The 17,366-nt window shown below is 47.0% G+C and overlaps 1 protein-coding gene across 2 annotated transcripts in view; it reads left to right on the top strand.

Moving 5' to 3' along the window:
* The window catches only part of Golm1 (golgi membrane protein 1), a 40,789-nt gene extending 23,563 nt beyond the window's left edge, over window positions 1-17,226 (top strand). For both annotated transcript variants that reach the window (NM_001035122.2, NM_027307.4), the window contains 7 exons: window positions 1,472-1,526; window positions 2,557-2,659; window positions 7,000-7,129; window positions 9,835-9,979; window positions 11,881-12,102; window positions 13,810-13,917; window positions 14,821-17,226. In NM_001035122.2, the coding sequence (NP_001030294.1) occupies window positions 1,472-1,526; window positions 2,557-2,659; window positions 7,000-7,129; window positions 9,835-9,979; window positions 11,881-12,102; window positions 13,810-13,917; window positions 14,821-14,930 (873 nt within the window). In that variant the 3' untranslated portion in view covers window positions 14,931-17,226. The remainder of the gene's footprint in view (window positions 1-1,471; window positions 1,527-2,556; window positions 2,660-6,999; window positions 7,130-9,834; window positions 9,980-11,880; window positions 12,103-13,809; window positions 13,918-14,820) is intronic.
* The last annotated feature ends 140 nt before the right edge of the window (window positions 17,227-17,366 follow it).

Genomic DNA, 17,366 nt, shown 5'->3' with positions numbered 1-17,366 from the left:
TTCAAGGCCCTCCACCTTGCCGCGGTTTGAAAGCTATGAAACACAGCTGGTTTTCCAACAATCTAATGCAGACATAACTTGTCTTCAGACCAGAATGGCTGGGATAAATTTGTATTCGGGATAAGTAACAGTTTAATTTCCAGTTCATTCGGATGACACTGCACAGGGACACCCTAAAGTTACTCAAACTCAAAATATGAGGAAAAACTGATTTTTAAGAGTAGAATCTATTATGCTATTTGAAAATAATTGTGGGGTGAATATAGCCAAGCACAATACATGGTTGTATAAAAAAAACGTCACAACGAAGCCGACTGACCTACATGTCCTACATACTAGTATGCTAATATAAAGAATGAATTTAAGAAATTGTTGGATGCAGTTTCTTCCCTTCCTTATAAATACACTGCCCCCTCCCCCAACAAACCAACAAAGCTAGGAAGCGTTTTCAGTCCTGACCACAAGTCAACATTTTCTATAAGTTCGCAATTATATGCAGAAACCTCCCTGGCATTTTCTGGCTCCCTCTTCGTATTCTTAGGGAAGGTGAGAAGACACGTGTGAAAGCAGAATTGCCTTCGAAGTCCTCAGGCTGCTGCGGTTCCCGGGCCATCAGAGGGCTCGAGGCAGCTGAGGGTGATGTCCCTCAGTGCTCAGCGAGGGACATCAGTTCCCCTTGCTTGTAGTAGGCCTCTTTGTCATGGCCGCTTGACACTTACCCCGTGCCTATCCCCTTTCCCCAGCCCTCCCTGGATGGTACCCTCAAAGTGGGCGGGTCTTACTCAGGATACAGATCCTGCCCGGATGCAGGATAAATATTCAGAAGCACACTAGCGTGTCTCTGGGACTCTTTAACCCTGTCACACCCATGCCTAAAGTTAAGACTCTCAGGTGACGCTCATAAAACGTGGCTTGTTCAGGTTCCTAGCCACTTGCAGGGCAGCCGCTGAGAGCCTGCTCTCTGGAGTGTGTCTGGTATGGTAGGTAGCATTTGTCTGTTTCTTCTTCTTTAGCCTTTTGCTATTGAACCACTGGAACAAGCTGCCCCTTAGGCCCAGGTGCCTGTCTCTTGCCAAGGGATGAAGGCTTGTCCAGCTCCTAATGCTATTACAAAGGGCAAGTGAGTCGCTGCAGGCACAAAGTAGCCGAGATTGTCAGACCCAGAATCCTCATTGTGTGCTAGCTACCTCTTCCCTACCTCATGTTGGGCAGGCACAGGGACCGTGGCAGGAGCTTGCTGCTGAGTGAGTCCGTGGCTTGGAAGAGGAAGAAGCTACGTCTGGCAGGGAAGGGTTTCTGGGAACTGGGATTGTCCTTCCAGGATACGGATGGAGAGTACAGCAGATCAGAGCATGGCTCCCATACCCGGCAGCCCTGCTGCTGCCTAGGTGCCCATCCCCTCCTCTGACACGCGCCCTGAAGGCTGAGTTGCCCAGCTGAGATGTCTGATTCTAAGTTTGTATCCTTGCAGGCGGTTTTAGTGAATAACATCACCACAGGCGAGAAGCTCATTCGAGACCTGCAAGGTAAGCGCTGCCCCCACTCCTCTCCAGCCCAGCAGCTGCCTCAAGGGAGAGCCAGCCTGGCCCGACTCCCACAAGGGTCTCAGGTGGCTCTGTCACGGTCATCTTGTGTTAGAAGTTATTGAGCCATCGTTAATGTATTCTTTACCCACCTGTAATATAAAATATTACTGTGTACACTGCGAGTTATGATGGACATAGTTTATGGATCTTTAAGAAATGCTGGGATGGGGTATGCTGAGGGTGGGACACTTGTGTAGTGTTTGCAAGATCTAAGATTCAGTTCCCACCAGCAAGCACGTGATGGAACTGGAGGAGGAGTACTCAGTGCTCTGAGACTCTGGGCAGCAACATGTGGAAAGTCCCACACCTGACCTCAGGCCAAGGTCAGAAGGCACAAACTTATTTTAAACTTTGTATAGCGTTTTCTTCAAGCTGTGTGTGTAAGGCATGCATTGGGTCTGGTGAGATATCACAGCCGGAAAAGGCACTTGCTGCTAAACCCGGTGACCTGAGATTGCTCCCAGAATCCACACAGTGCAAGAAGAGACTTGACTCCTACAAGTTGACCTTTGACCTCTACACATGGTGGTGCACGCATACACACACATTAAAAAAACGAGTCATTAAAATGAGTTCTAGTAGACATTTTTGATAGGGTCAAGGTGCAGGCTTCTGTGGGAGAGTTTCTGGTACTGGTGGTGTGCTGGCAGGGTGGGGCTGCCCCCTTCCTCTCTGCTTCCTTCTGTGCCAGTTGTGCTGGCTCATGGTTCTGGTGTGTGTGTGTGTGTGTGTGTGTGTGTGTGTGTGTTTCTCGTTTTGTTTTTTTGAGACAGGGTTTCTCTGTGCAGCCTTAACTGTCCTGAAACTCGCTCTGTAGACCGGACTAGGTTCAACATCCCAGAGCCTGCCTCTGCCTCCCCAGTGCTGGGATTAAAGGCATGCAGCGCCACTACCAGATTCAATTCTTGGGTGTCTGAGTGACATGATCGTCACACAGAGGCCAGTGAGGTGACTTGTCCTTTTGGCTTAGACCAGTTGAAGGCACTGCAGAGGAGTTACAGCAGCCTGCAGCAGGATATCTTCCAATTCCAGAAGAACCAGACCAGCCTGGAGAAGAAGTTCTCCTATGACCTGTGAGTGGGGCCCCGCGGGGAGGTGGCTGATACCTTGTCACATGGAGCATGTGAGGAGGGACTCCTGTCCTTTAGAAACCAGTGTCCTATTTGATTGCACCTTATATAAGTATAAGCCAGCAGGGCTCATTATACAGAGTAAGTAGTAAAGGTACATTTGTGTACATGCATGCATATGTTCACATGGAAGCACAAATGTGCATGTGCGCACACACACACACACACACACAAGCAGGCCTCAGCAGGGCCTGGATTGTCACTATACCATAACATTTATGTATCATAAACTAAAGCACAGTTGTACCGCTTTGGCAATCTGAACACGTTAAAAATGTCAGGTGTGAACTGGAGGCGTGGCTCAGGTTGAGAGCACTGGCTGCTCTAGCAGAGTGCCCGGGTTCAGTTCTCAGCACCCATGTGGTAGCTAACGAACGTCTGTAACTCCATTTCCAAGTGACCTGATACCCTCTTCAGACTTCTGTGGGCTCCTGCACACACATGGTGAGCGTGTGTACACTCAGGTGTACACATACATGTAAAAATAAGTATTTTTCTCAATGTCAAGCATGAGCCAAATAAATGCCTAGAACACTGTGGTGAGATATTGATAGGCTCTTGCTGGATGGTGGTGTGGCAGCCTTGAGGATTTTCCACATTTTACAGTGAGATTGGAGGAGTTTGATCAACACTGAAGCTTTAAAGGGTAGGCCATGCCCAGCAGGAAAACAGCAGAGGACAGATTGCAGGGAGGAGCCTCCAGCCGCCGTCTGTTTAGTTTTCCACCAGTTTAAAGGACAGTGATCCAGGGAAGCTTATGGAAGGAATCACAGCCCAGCCCTGGAGCTGCTGCCCTTTCCCACATTGACTTCTAGTCCATGCTTGTCTGCAGGACTGCAGTCACTTGCTGGTTTGTATTTTCTCACGTACTTGCCTCATACATACGCAGTTCGTATAGCCACGAGGTGTTTCATCATTTAAAAGGTACTTGGGCTTTTATCCTTCTACAAGACAGCATGGGTTTAGCTTGTCACTAGATGTACATTGCTAAATTCCTTGATTTCTTCTGTTTGATCTTGCAATGGGTCTCCCTGGGTAGCTCAGCCTGGCTGGAACTCATCATCTTTCCCCTACCCAAGTGCTGGGATCACTATACAGTACTTCCTAACGGCTTCCTAAAAGTTAAGCAGGCTGTGCAGTCCCCATCGACTGGGAATAGTTGCCTCATGCATACCAGCCTTGCAGCATCCCCATGATCTTTTGAAATACCAGCGACTTGCCTTATTTCTTCCTGGCTACTTCAAACCCCAACACTACAGAAAGCGTGACTTCTGGAGCGCATTCATGTGTTGCACAGTAGCTGGGTGTCGCTGAGCACTGCACCAGTGGGCAGGGACTCTGTATAAACACTGGGGTGGCTGCAGTCTCACTTTTCCTGGCTTTTCTCTGGGCCAAGCAAGACGTTGTCATATCTTACATGCATGACCATTGCTGTTGTGACTATAACTGCAGATGACATGAGCAGACATTCAGCATCAGGAGTCATGACTGACTGGACTGTGAGACTGTGCTGACCTCGTGCCTATCCCTTCAGAGAGAGGCAGTATCTAGAGATGGCTTACTCAGACTTGAGGGAGACTGCTACTGGAATTTGGTGAATAGAGACTAAGGCACTGTCAAATATTCACACTGCCAAGGCAGCTTCCCTCAACCAATTTGTGTCTAGCCCCAAACATTCACAGTGAGCCTCGGAAACTGAGCTAGTGAGGTTGAAATATTGCATACAGATCGGTGTCAAATGCCGTAGTCTTACAGCCTCCAAAAGCCCCTTGCAGCCAGCACTTCCCCCTGTTCAGTAGTCTCACTTGGTTGGTGTTGACAAATCGGAAGTCAGCCATGGGCCAAGAGAGATGCCTGTGTTTGAGCACAGGCAGTGGTAGTGGTGCTGCCCTGGGTTGCAGTTTGAAATCGGTCTTCCTGTGTAGCCCAAACTAGCCTCAAGTTTGTATAGCTCAGACTAGCTGGAACTTGTGACCTTTCTCCCACCCAAGTGCTCAGATCACTTACCGTACTTCCTAATGGCTTCCTTGGAGACACTTGTTTCTAAGACATGAGCAGCTTCGATAGTAGGTCTTTCTGGCTAACAGTGTCTGCCTCACAGGTTGTGCTTAAGGACCCTTCTGCAGATGCAGGAAGCTCTCAGAGGTAATGGCCAGAGACTGATGGAAGCTAGGGATAGCTGTCCTTAAATGTCTGTGATCTAGAGACAAGATGTAAGCATGTTGTTAGCAAATTTGTAACGTGCATAAAATGTTGCTCCCCTCCAGGCATGCATGCCTGCACAGACCTCTGTCAGTCTCCAGGAATGCTGAGGTAGCCACAAGTGGAGGCGAAGGCTTTCTCCCCTCCACTCGCACAAGTTAGTGTCTTTCTGGGAATCAGCAGGCATCCCACGTGACTGTTCTTCCTGGCACACACAACTGAGTGATTACTGCACTCATCAACGCAGCCTTCCTTGCCTTTTTGATCTCTGAGCACTCTGGCTCATCTTCACACTATGAGGGAGCAGCTGGCAAATGCCTGGTCCTGTGTGACACCGTCACCGTGGCCAAAATCTGCACTGTCCTGAGTGCCATTCATGGCCTAGGGTTGTGCATCACTAGAGTTTAGCCAGTTAATCCCCGAGGACCTGCTTTGTGCACAGACATGAAAGAGCCAGCCCCGGACCTCCCAGGAGTTAGCGCTGACCTAGTGTACATTGTCTCAGGATCTAGGCCTTCCTTACGCTGAGCAGTCTGTTCATTTCCCCTGCTGCTTTTGAGATGGAATGTGGGGGCGTGGGCAGATACTGCTGCATTCCTGAGAGGTGGAGGGGGGCCCTCCCTGCTTACTTCTGCAGAATCAAAAGCAAGTGAAGGTGGAAATTCCTCTTCCTAGGCATAAAGGTTCAGGAGTAGAGCATGGCCTGCGGTTAGTTCCTCAGATAGCTAAGTTTCTTCACTCGCTGAGTCCTAGCCCCTTTATGTTCGTCTACCACCTGTGGCTTTGACTGACCCTGGCAAGTTTTTCAGTGACATTTTTTTTTTTTTTGCTTATTCCTTATCTGTCCAAGTTTCGAGCTATCACACGATTGTCTTCTGTGTGTGGGATGTCATGATCCAATGATGCTTTGCATTGCCAGAGGAGATGCTCCAAGTTACGGACTGAGGCTCCAGAGTGCTTCTAACTCAGGCAGGCTGCCCAGTGTGGCCCCTGCAGTCTTCTGGAAACTTGAGTCTTTCGGCTCTGGCTACAGCAGGCAACAGAGCACCTCTTAGCTTCCCCATTTTCTAAGCAAGTGGTTCCAGCTCTGCCTCTGCCCTTTGATGGGATGTTCTCACATTCCAGGTGGAAGGCAGTGCAAGCCTGCAGTGCACACCTCAGTTGAAGGTCTTTGATAGCCAGCTGTCCTCTAGTCAGTCTTGATGCTGTCCAGAGTTCATTCACATGCCACAGGTTGAAGGACTAAGAGTTCCTAAGACTGTTCCACAAGCCACTCACAAGTCCTGAGTGTCCTGTCCCCCAGCCAGCCACACACTAGAGAGTTTACAAATTCAAGGCTACCCGATGTATGCCTTGGTAATTCACCACAGCCACTCACAGAGCAGAGGACAGCTCTCTTTACTCTCAGAGTTTCATTACATAGGGTGCCATGGGAAAACAGCCACCAATAGTTACAGGGCAAGGTCTGAGGAGGCAGAACTTATATTTCTATTGGAATCAAGGAATCCGAGATTCTGTATTTTTACCAGCCAAGAAGCTGTCAAAGCTCAAGGTCCAGAGGTGGTAGCTGAGGTTGGTATGCAGGCGATGATTGATGACGTCATTGGCCATGTGCTCAAGCCCCATCTCCTGGCCCCTTCACCTCCTCTAGGAGGTGGAGCTGAGTATTTCAATCCCTATCCTGAAAGGTTCAGCACCCCAGCACCCCACCCCATGAGCCATCTTATCAACATCACTACATGTCTGGTCCAAGGAGCCCATGGATAAAGATGCTCTGAACACCAGGAAATCACAAGGGTTTCAGGAACTTGTATCGGTAGGCAGCGGTTTTTGATATAGAGAGAAGGGGGGAGGGGGTTGTTTAACGGAACATTAACGAGTCTAGAGTATGGTACCAGCAGGTTTCTTCTGTCATTGAATGGTTGCAGATGGACACTTGCCCTGGTAGTTCTCTTTCAGACCTCATCCTGGGTGGGAAAGGGCTGTTCTGTCTCCTGCTGCAGGGGACGGACTGTGGGCATGGGATCAGGGAGTGCGTGCTTGGGGCATCCACCACACAGCCTTCCATTCGCCTTCACCAGGAACCAGTGTATCAGCCAGATGACCGAGGTGAAGGAACAGTGTGACGAGCGGATAGAGGAGGTCATCAGAAAGCGAAACGAAGCACCGGGTTCCAGAGACCTGGCTGAAACCAACAACCAACATCAGCAGGTAATCTGGGCCTGCTCTGGCCTGGGCATCCAGGAGGTGCCCTCGGCTCTCCTTACCATTTTGTCCTGTTTGTTTGGTTCTCTGTGGTACAACAGAGCAAAGCTTGGTGCCAGGATGTTCTTGTATGCTGGCCCCCAAGCTCAGAGCATTGTCCTTTAAAGTCTCAGCCCCTGTGGAAGAAGTTTGATGCTGTCTAGCTTGAGCACACTAATGATCACACTAGGTCACAATGTTAAATTCTGTGGCCAAGGTCAGCCTGGTCAATATTACCTGTAAGAATATTCCCACTTTCTTCTGATAATTAGAGCATTATCTTTTCTTGTTCTTTCTTTCTTTCTTTCTTTCTTTCTTTCTTTCTTTCTTTCTTTCTTTCTTTCTTTTTAAAGATTTATTTATTTATTATATGTGAGTACACTGTAGCTGCCTTCAGACACACCAGAAGAGGGCATCAGATCCCATTACAGATAGTTGTGAGCCACCCTGTGGTTGCTGGGATTTGAACTCAGGACCTCCAGAAGAGCAGTTAGTGCTCTTGACCGCTGAGCCATCTCTCCAGCCCAGAGCATTATCTTTTCAAAGAATGAGCTTTTGCTTTCACTGATTTTTCTGTTGATTTTTTTTTTTCATTTTAGTTAAGTTATAAGCTAATTCATATATCTTTTCTTCTACTACTTTGACTTTGGATTTAATTGGCTAATTTGTTCCATAGCTTTTGAAGGTATAGTCTTGATTCTTGGATACAGATCTTCCTTTCTCAGGCATGCATTTAGTGCTACAAATATCATTTTAAAAAGCATTGCTTTTACTGCAGCCTATACATGCTAGCAAATTGTCATTTATATTTACCAAGACATTTTTATTTTATTTATCTATATTTTATTTTAACTTTTTGAGGCAGAGTCTCATATAGATCTGTCTGTATGATCAGACAGTCTATATAGATCTGTCTGTCCTGGAACTCACTATGTAGACCAGGCTGGCCTCAAACTCATAGAGATCCATCTGCCTCTGCCTCCCAACAGCTGGGGTTAAGGGCATGATCAAATTATTTTTAAAATAAGACTTTTACTTTAAAAGCTGTGTGTTATTTAAAAGTATGGGTCTTAAGCTCCACTCATTTATAGATTTCCCAGTTATCTTTCTGCTTCCAATTCCTTATTTAATTTTACTGTAGTAGAAGAGCAGACACGGTATGGTTCCTAGTGTAAATTTGCTAAGATACAGTTTTAGCATAGAATGTGGTCTGTGTTGGTGAACATTCCTTGTGAGGCAGATATTTTCCTTTTGGCTTTCTCAGAAATTTTAATTTTCCTATAGTTTGTAATGATAGTTTTATCCTGCTTGATGTTATCTGAACTCCCACAATCTATAGTTTGCTGTTTGACATTAATTTAGAGGATTTTTTTCTTTAAAAGAATTATTTTATGTATATATGAATACACTGTAGCTGTCTTCAGACACACCAGAAGAGGGCATCAGATCCCATTACAGATGTTTATGAGCCACCATGTGGTTGCTGGGAATTGAACTCATGATTTCTGGAAGAACAGTCAGTGCTCTTACCCGCTGAGCCATCTCTCAACCCACGCCCCCTCCCAGGGATTCTTAAATCTTCATTAGCTAGACATCTCTTGACTTTTATCTTATCCAGGTCTGATCTTATATATGTGTGACACTCTGAGGTTGTCTCAAGATGAGGGCTGCCATATATGGCTACCCTTCTACCATGAACATGTGGGATCCAGGGAGGCCACATGGGGTCTACTCTGTAATTGTCCCATGTCCTTGGGATTTTGTCCCATTGTTTGCAGACTTTGTTCTTGTTTTTCACTCTCATAGGTTTCAATTTTATCTCTAAACTTGGGAAACTGTCCCTCCTCCATAGCTAGTCTATGCACAAGCACACCAAAAGCTTTATGTATGTACAGAATCTTTTTCTCGTTAGTTCCCTCTCTGTCTTGTTTTCTGTTTTTCATATCTACTTCATACACTGGGCCTTCCTGTTGTATGTCTAAGGCCTGGTGAGTTTACTGTCACTGTGTGGCTGGTCCTGATATTGCCTTTCTGTCTCCAGATTGGTTTCTGCCTCACAGGATGCCCTTATCTTGGCCATGAGATAGGACATGGCGGGTAAAAGGAACTGCTGTAAGCAGACTATCTATCATTGGTTGGTAAGGTGTGTCAGATGGGAGACCCTATTCTTTAGATCTACAAGTAGATCTTAGCCTGTGTTTTGGATTAAGTTCCCTGCTTCTAAAACCCAAATGGCAGAAATGGACTGAAGTTGGACAGTCCCCTTCCTTCACCTCAGTTAGCTTCTGAGAGTAACCCAAGGGGAATGGACACCACTGTTTGGACATCTTGGAGTGTGTTAATTTCCGTACATTTTATGACTTTTCTCAAGTTCCATTCGACGTAACAGGAGAATGTATTCTGTGTGGTACAGAATACGTGTAAGGTGCGGTGGACAGGGTGGGCATGTGGAGTGCCAGGCTGAATGCTGTAGATACCTGGCTAGGCTTGTTGGATGGTTACATTTTCCTCTGCCTTACTTTCTGTAGGACCTGGACTTACCCACGAGTCTCCTGATCTATGCCACATGACAGGGCATGACCGGGAAGATGATGGTTTGAGTTCCGGGTTCTTACTTACTAATGAGGGTCCCATGAGCTACTCTTTTAGTCCTGTGCTTGTTTCAACTCCAGGCCCTCAAGCCTCAGCCCAAGCTTCAGGAAGAAGTCCCATCAGAGGAACAGATGCCACAAGAGAAAGGGGATGTGCCCAGAAACAAGTCCCAGATTCCAGCCCCCAATTCAGAGAGCTTGGGTTTGAAGCCACAGGTGCAGAATGGTAAGTGGAAACAGTGTCTTGGGCTGTACAGACACTGAGAATTGATTGTGGCTGGATGCAGCAGAGAAGGTCTAAACAACTTTAAAAGTCCCACAATCTTTACATATTCAAAGTTCAATCCTTTTAAAATATCCAGTATCTTTTAAAATCCAAAGTCTTTTTACAATTAAAAGTCTCTTATCTGTGGGATCCCCTAAAATATTTTCTTCCTTCAAGAGGGAAAAATATCAGGGCACAGTCACAATCAAAAGCAAAAATTAAACTCCAACTGTCCAATGTCTGGGATCCAACTCACGATCTTCTGGGCTCCTCCAAGGGCTTGGGTCACTTCTCCAGCCATGCCCTTTGTAGCACACACCTTGTCTTCTAGGCTCCAGCTGCCTGTACTCCACTGCTGCTGCTGTTCTTAGTGGTCATCTCATGGTACTGGCATCTCCAAAACGCTGCTGTGTTCCACTGTAACTTGGCTTTAACAATAGCCTCCCATAGGTTCTCTTCATGGTGCTAAGCCTCAAATCCTTTGCATGACTCCTTCAGTCCTGGGCCATCAATTGCAACTGAGGCTGCACCTTCACCAATGGCCTTCCATGGCCTCTCACAGTGCTGAGCCTCAGCTGCTCTGCATGACCCCTTCATGCCTTTAAAACCAGTACCACCTGGGTGACTCTTACTCATTACCAAGTCCCACTGTAGTATGAGGTACAACCTTGGTTATCTCTGGAACACAGCCATTGTGCTCTCAAAAAAGGGGTGGGCTGGTATACTTTCTCTTGGGGCTCTGGAATAGGGGCTACAGGCTTCTACTCTGTCTAACTAACAGCTTGTTCTTGTCAGCTATATAAGTACAGGTACAGAAGTTGCCTTAATCTAGAGTAGCAGGGACATCGTGAGACTGAAGGGCAGAGACGGAGTCCTAGGTGGCTGGTGTCCCTTGGACTCCCACGGCTTGAAATGACTGAGAGCCTAGCACTGCCCTGGGGGTCTGGGGATATACAAATCCATGTTATTTTCTGATGTTTTTGTTTGTTGGGTTTTGTTTAGTCTTGAGACAAGGATCTCTCTATAATGTAGCTCTAGCTATCCTGAAACTCTGTATGTAAACCAAGCTGGCTTCAAACTCACTGAAATCTACCTGTCTCTGCTGAGTGCTAGGATTAAAGGCATTCACCACCACACCGGGCACTTCCCTGTTGTTTAATCTGAAGATGACCTGCAGCCCCAAAGCCCCTGATCTGTAGTGGAGATCAAAACACAAGTTCCAAGCTGTTCTGAAGCCACTCTTTCTGGCGATGTCAGGAATCCAGGGCTGACACTTTTTTGTTTTGCTTTTTGAGATAAGCTCTCGTGTAGCCTGGTTGACCTCGGAACTCACTGTGCAGCTAAGGCCTTGAATTGACTTTGCTGCCTTCATCCCCTAAATCTTGAGATCCCAGGTATCCTGCAGGCATTTCTTGCAGTTAATGTTACTATTTTTTTCTTCGGTTTTGCCTAAGGCAGTCTCCCAGGCTGGCCTCAAACTGACCATGTAGCCAAAGTTGGCCTTTGAACTGATCTTCCTGCCTCGTGAACTGATCTACCTAAGTGACAGGATGATGGGTGTGTATTCCACGCTCAGTCCTTTTATTTTTGTTTTAGTTAAAATGGTCCTGCAGCCAGGCATGGTGGTGCACACTTTTAATCCCAGCACTCACTGTGGAGGCAGAAGCAGGAGAATCTTTGAGTTCAAGGCCGGTCTGGTGTACAAAGCAAGTTCCTGGACAGCCACCAGAGAGATGCACAGAGAAACCCCATCATGAAAAAAAAATTATAAAAATGAAACAAAACAATAACACGGACACACACACACCCAAGACCCCCAAACAAAGAATGCTCTTGCAATCACACCTATGTTCTATGTGCAGAGGAAACCAATGAGATTCAGGCTGTCGGTGAGGAGCACCAACAGGCATCCATCCAAGGGCAGGCGGTGGCGGATGGCACTCGGGTAGGAGCTGAGAAACTCGATCAGCACACACAGCTACCAGCTGGCCTGTTGGCCAGGCCTGAGGAGGACTCTCAGTACCCTGAGCGGGAGCAGCTTGTCATCCGGGATAGGCAGGAGCAGCAGCGTGCATCAGAGGAAGGTGGGTGCCTCTGGGTCCCTAAGCTCCTGCTTGTCAGCAGGTCTTCAATTTTACCAAGTGGCCTTGTTCACTCCTTTGTATGTTTATTTGTTCGTTATCAAGAGAACAATATTAAAGGGACTTCCAGGGTGTGTGGCATGCTGAGATGGAAGCTTAGCTGGTTAAATGTTGCTTCCTGGCAGGCGGGCAGGCGGCTGGGCAGGCGGCCGGGTGGGCAGTCACCTGTTTCCACCTGCTTCTGTGCTTATGTCTTGGAAGTACTGAAGGAAGACGTGACAAAGGATGTTACTGCATCTGAGGAACAGTGTCTCGTTGAATTCCGCCTTCCTTTCCCTCTTCTTTAGAAAGAGTAGGAGCTTGGTTCAGCTAAGTATCTTGAGTGTATTCTGCTGCCTTAAGGATATGGGGACTTTCCAAGCCTTGGAGCTAGGAGCACCAATGGCCCCCGTGCTCCCAGCTGGATCCAATAACAGAATTGAGGAAATGTGTCTAATTCTTTCAGCCTTTCTTGGAACAGTGTCGTCTGTTGTTTTAGATAAGGGTGCATTTTATCAGCCTCCCACTGAGTGTCACTGCTTAGAACCCTGCTCCACACCTACAGCAAAAAGATGCTTCTGAGGGAAGGGAGGAACCCCACTCTGGTGGCACTCAAGTGTCTGACTACGGACATGAAGTGTCACGGCTAAATGTAGACACGGGCTACCAGGCCTATGTGGGGTGCCTGCTTCCACATGCACTAGTAACCTCACCTAGATTATAAATAGACAGAGCGCTCTGTGCTGCTTCCACATCACGGTTGAAGCAGGGCAGATGTTCCAGGCCTCCTCATATGACACACACTTTAGATGTTCGGGAGAAACCTGTGGTCTCGTCTTCATTCTGTGATCTTTCCTGGTTGCTCTTTCTGCAGAGCAGAACATGGTTGTGACCAGCCTAATTCTGTACATGACATGGAGGTGCAGTAGTTACCCCCTTCTCTCCACTGGAGTCATTGAGAAGCCATTGCTTGCCATCCCCCACCACTAGCCTAGTTCCTTAAACAGTGGTGCTTTTCCTTAATTTTGTTGATTTTCCTTTTCAAAAAGGCATTTAGTTTCGTCATTTTCAGACTGAATCATGGCTTATTTTGGATTTTGTGTGTGTGTGTTTGTGTGTGTGTGTGTGTGTGAGGAATAAAGCCTGCAGCTTTTGTGTGCCAGGGTTCAGTCAACAGAGCTGACTTTTTTTTTCCTTTTTCCAATTTATTATTAGGTATTTTCTTCATTTACATTTCAAATGCTATCCCGAAAGTCCCCTATACCCTCCCCTGCCCTGCTCCCCTACCCACCCACTCAGACCTCTTGGCCCTGGCGTTCCCCTGGACTGGGGCATATAAAATTTGCAAGACCAAGGGGACTCTCTTCCCAATGATGGCCGACTAGGCCATCTTCTGCGACATATGCAGCTAGAGACAGGAGCTCTGGGGGGTTACTGGTTAGTTCACATTGTTGTTCCACCTATAGCGTTGCACAGAGCTGACTTTTATAGCCTCAGTGTTGAAGCGATGCCTTTCTGGGTACTCGCCATGGCATTTGTATTGGGTGTGAGCGCCATCAGTCAGGCTACTTTCTGAGGTACAGGTTGGGTGACAGTGTGTATTGGTGCTGGCGTTCCAGTGACATCAGGAATAAAATGATGCTCTGTCTGTCTGGTGTGCTGGTTTCATAGGGGGAGGCCAGAAGAACCCAGGAGATGAATACGACATGGATGAAAACGAAGCAGAATCTGAGAGGGAGAAGCAGGCAGCCCTTGCAGGGAATGACAGAAATATAAATGGTAAGAACAGGGTGGTGTGGGAGTAGTCACCTTCCTGTAACACTGTAAGTAGTTGTCTGTTCAGGGAAACTGTGTTCTTTAGAAGACCTGCAAAGTGGGGTAGTGGTGAGCAGGGTTAGAGCAAAGGTGTCCCAGAAATCACAGGCTTGCTTTTAGTGATTCAGGGCTTTCCCAACAAGATGCCCAGGGCACTCTAGTCGTTCCACACTAGGTGTTAGTCCAATCATTAGATGCCTCTGAACTAGTTGTCTGCTGTGAGCCTTCTAGAGACGCTCACGCAGGATCTGTGACAAAGCGCCTTTCTGTTCTGACTCCGAGCACACATCAGCAGTACCGTGCTACTGACCTAGAAAGTGCTTCACTCTGCCTTTCTGGGCTGCATACAGCAGTCAGTGTCAACCAGTCTTTGGGAATTTAATGCATCTGCCCCTTACTCAATCCATGACCTTTGGAAGGTTAGCTTCTTGCTTTCTATGGCGCTGCAGCTCTGAGCACTAGTTTTCTTCAGTGTTTTCCAGGTTGAGATCTGCGTGCCACAGAGCCTAACTTCTGGACATGTTCCCCAGTTCTCTTATAAAGCACTATGAATTGTAAGCATGCAGCTACCATGGCTGGACGATTTGTGTCCTGTCTTGCTGTCCCACTTGTTCAGGATTAGTGCTGCCTTTTCAAGGAGGCCACACAGCCCAGTGTTGCCTCACCGCTCAGCTCTGTCCTGTGCCAGTTAGCTGTACCTGTGATTTCTTTTGTTCTCTAGATGGGCACGCAATTCTAAGCGGCAGTGATGCTGTGGAAGGCGAAGTTCTCTTTATGATAACTAAAACCTGCCAGGAAGTGAGACCTGCCTGCCCACACTATTTCCCCAACATGCTTAATACTGAAATAATTGTTTTTGCATTTTAGTTCTTAATGCTGACGCTCAGAAGAGAGGCATAATAAATGTGCCCGTCGGGAGTGAAAGGCAGAGCCACATTCTAAATCAAGTAGGCATTCATATTCCTCAACAAGCCTGAAGAGATCCTACGGGGGTTCACTGTGACTCAACTGTGAAATGGACAGCGAAATGAACGTCGGCCCATTATTGTGGGGTTTAATCAGTACATTTTGCAAAGAAAAAAAAATGGGACCATCTCAGACAGTTTGGGGGTACTTTTAAAGTGTCTACAAGAGATGTCAAAATTGATCAAGCTTTGATTAACAGGTATTTCTTAAGCAGGTCAACACCAAAAAGAGAAATGAGGCTGTCCTGTCTAGGCAGCAGCACCTCCTCACCCTGCAGTGTAAGACAGAGTAGACTGAGGGCAGCTGCTGGCCACAGCGGCTCCCTCCTTGTGCTGCCGCTTGCCAGTTTCTGTCCACAGATATTAAGTAGCTCATCACTCCTGCACACACTTGATTCCACCATCAATGGCCTAGAGCTCTTACCGTCAGCATAAACACCACTAGTCAGTTCTATACAAAAGCTGTTCTGTGCAAAAACTGCATTAATTAAAAGACAGCCACCATATCTGGCTTACTTCAGGATTCGGAAGGCTGAGGCAGGAGATTGCTGCAAGTTCTGAGCCAGCCTAAAGCAACATAGTGAGTGCCAAGCTAAGATGAGCAAGAATGAAAGCCCCTGTCTCAAATATCAGTGAGAGTTGTTACTTTAAAAAAGACTGGTTTAAATAACCTTCATTATTCTTTTGATGTACAGAACACTATGAAGTTACTGACAATGCGAGCACCTATGGTCTGTGTTTGTTTGATTGGGCAGAGTTTCTAGTAAGTCACTCATCTCACTAAGAAAGGCAGTGCCTGCACTGCGCTCTGGACAAAGGCTGCATGGGCAGAGGTGTCCAAGAGGAAGGGTTGGCTGCTGGAGGATACTCAGGTTTCAAGCTGGATTCCTACGAAGGCAAGAGCAACACGAGCTGTTTTTCCCAAGTTTATATACTGTTTGAAAAACACACAAGGTGAATGTTAGTTTTGAAAGATTTGTAGTTCATTGATGGTAATGCATCGTAAGTCTTGATTCCGATCAGCAGCTTCTGATTGCAGACTGACTGCAGTCACACTGACGACTCGTTCCAGAAACGATCTCTCTGAAGAGTGGCTGATCTGACTCTGAAGTGCTGGCTAAATAGGAAGCAGCAGCACTAGAGGCACAGGGGCTGAAGATCCCTGCAGTGAAGTGGATGCCGGGTGGTCCAGCTGTCTGTGCCTCTTTAAAGCACACATTTAAACCCCTATGGCAGACGTGGGTTGTTTCTCACTGCAGAACTACCCAGTTCTACCCCATGTTTAGATGAGTACTGTTTAATGTCACAAGCCATTTTCCTTTACACTTTAACTTGCCAGAGCCTCAGATGGACTGTTCTTACACCTTTTCTGCTCCTAGGTCCCAAACTCAAGGGGACTTTGTATTTCTAGTGCTTGTTTTCTACCTTAATCTGGTTTGGGTTTAAAGTGTAGATATTGCTGACAGGCTGTGCTGATTTCCTTTTTAACAAGTACAATAGGTAAGGGCCACATTCTACCCTTTGGGTTCTAAGATTCCAGGGTACCAATAGCCATGCATGACAGCTGAGCCATACCACCTCCGTACTGACCAGGAAGTAACCAACATCCTGTCTTCGCTAGCATCTTGATCAAGTCCAGTCAGGCATGCTTCAGTGTTTCTAGGAAATGGAAGGTGCCACAGGGTTGGGCTGGCATAGCTCCGTGAGAACTTCTACCTAGCCAGTATGTGTGAGTCCCTGGGTCGCATCCTCAGCACCAACGAACACTGTCACATTAGAGTTAGGCCACTGAAATCTTAGAGTCATTTTTGCTGTAAGCCAAATGAACTAGCAATAGTCAGGCCAAACCACAAAGCCAGATTGAATTTCAGGGTGGCTCACTCTGCTAAAAGCACTGCCCCTTCAGAGTACAAATGGGAAACCCCACGGGCTTAGACAGTTGTCACAGCACACCAGTGACAAGACCAGCAGAGGAATGAGCAGCAAATCAAGGATGGGGTCTCTTGCTGGTGGCCAAGAACAAAACCTACACCTCAGGGCACTTGGGACTTCAGCTGGAACAAAGGGATGCACCACTTTCCAACAAGACCTGAAACTCAGCGGCCTACAAACTCCTACCTGATACCAGCAGCAGACACTGCAGTGTGATGTGGTTTTCCTTCAACTGCATGACTAAAGACCCTTAGAAATCTGTGTCACAACACAGTCACAATCCTCATGTACTTTAGCGATCCTCTTACCTCAAAATCAATTTGTAATTTGACCAGAATCTTAAATCCTTAATAAATCTTGTGTTTTGAAACTTCAAGTTTTAGGGTTGTTTGGTGTTTAAGACACAATCTCGTGTAGCCAAGGTGGGCCTCAAACATAGTACATAGCTGAGGGTAACTGAAGCCTGACCCTGCAAGCCTCAGAGCTTGGGAGTAGAGGCTTACACCTGCAGACTCT

The sequence above is a fragment of the Mus musculus genome, chromosome 13, assembly GCF_000001635.26.
Source record: "Mus musculus strain C57BL/6J chromosome 13, GRCm38.p6 C57BL/6J".
NCBI classification, from domain to species: domain Eukaryota; kingdom Metazoa; phylum Chordata; class Mammalia; order Rodentia; family Muridae; genus Mus; species Mus musculus.
This window is presented reverse-complemented; position numbering and strand designations above follow the sequence as displayed.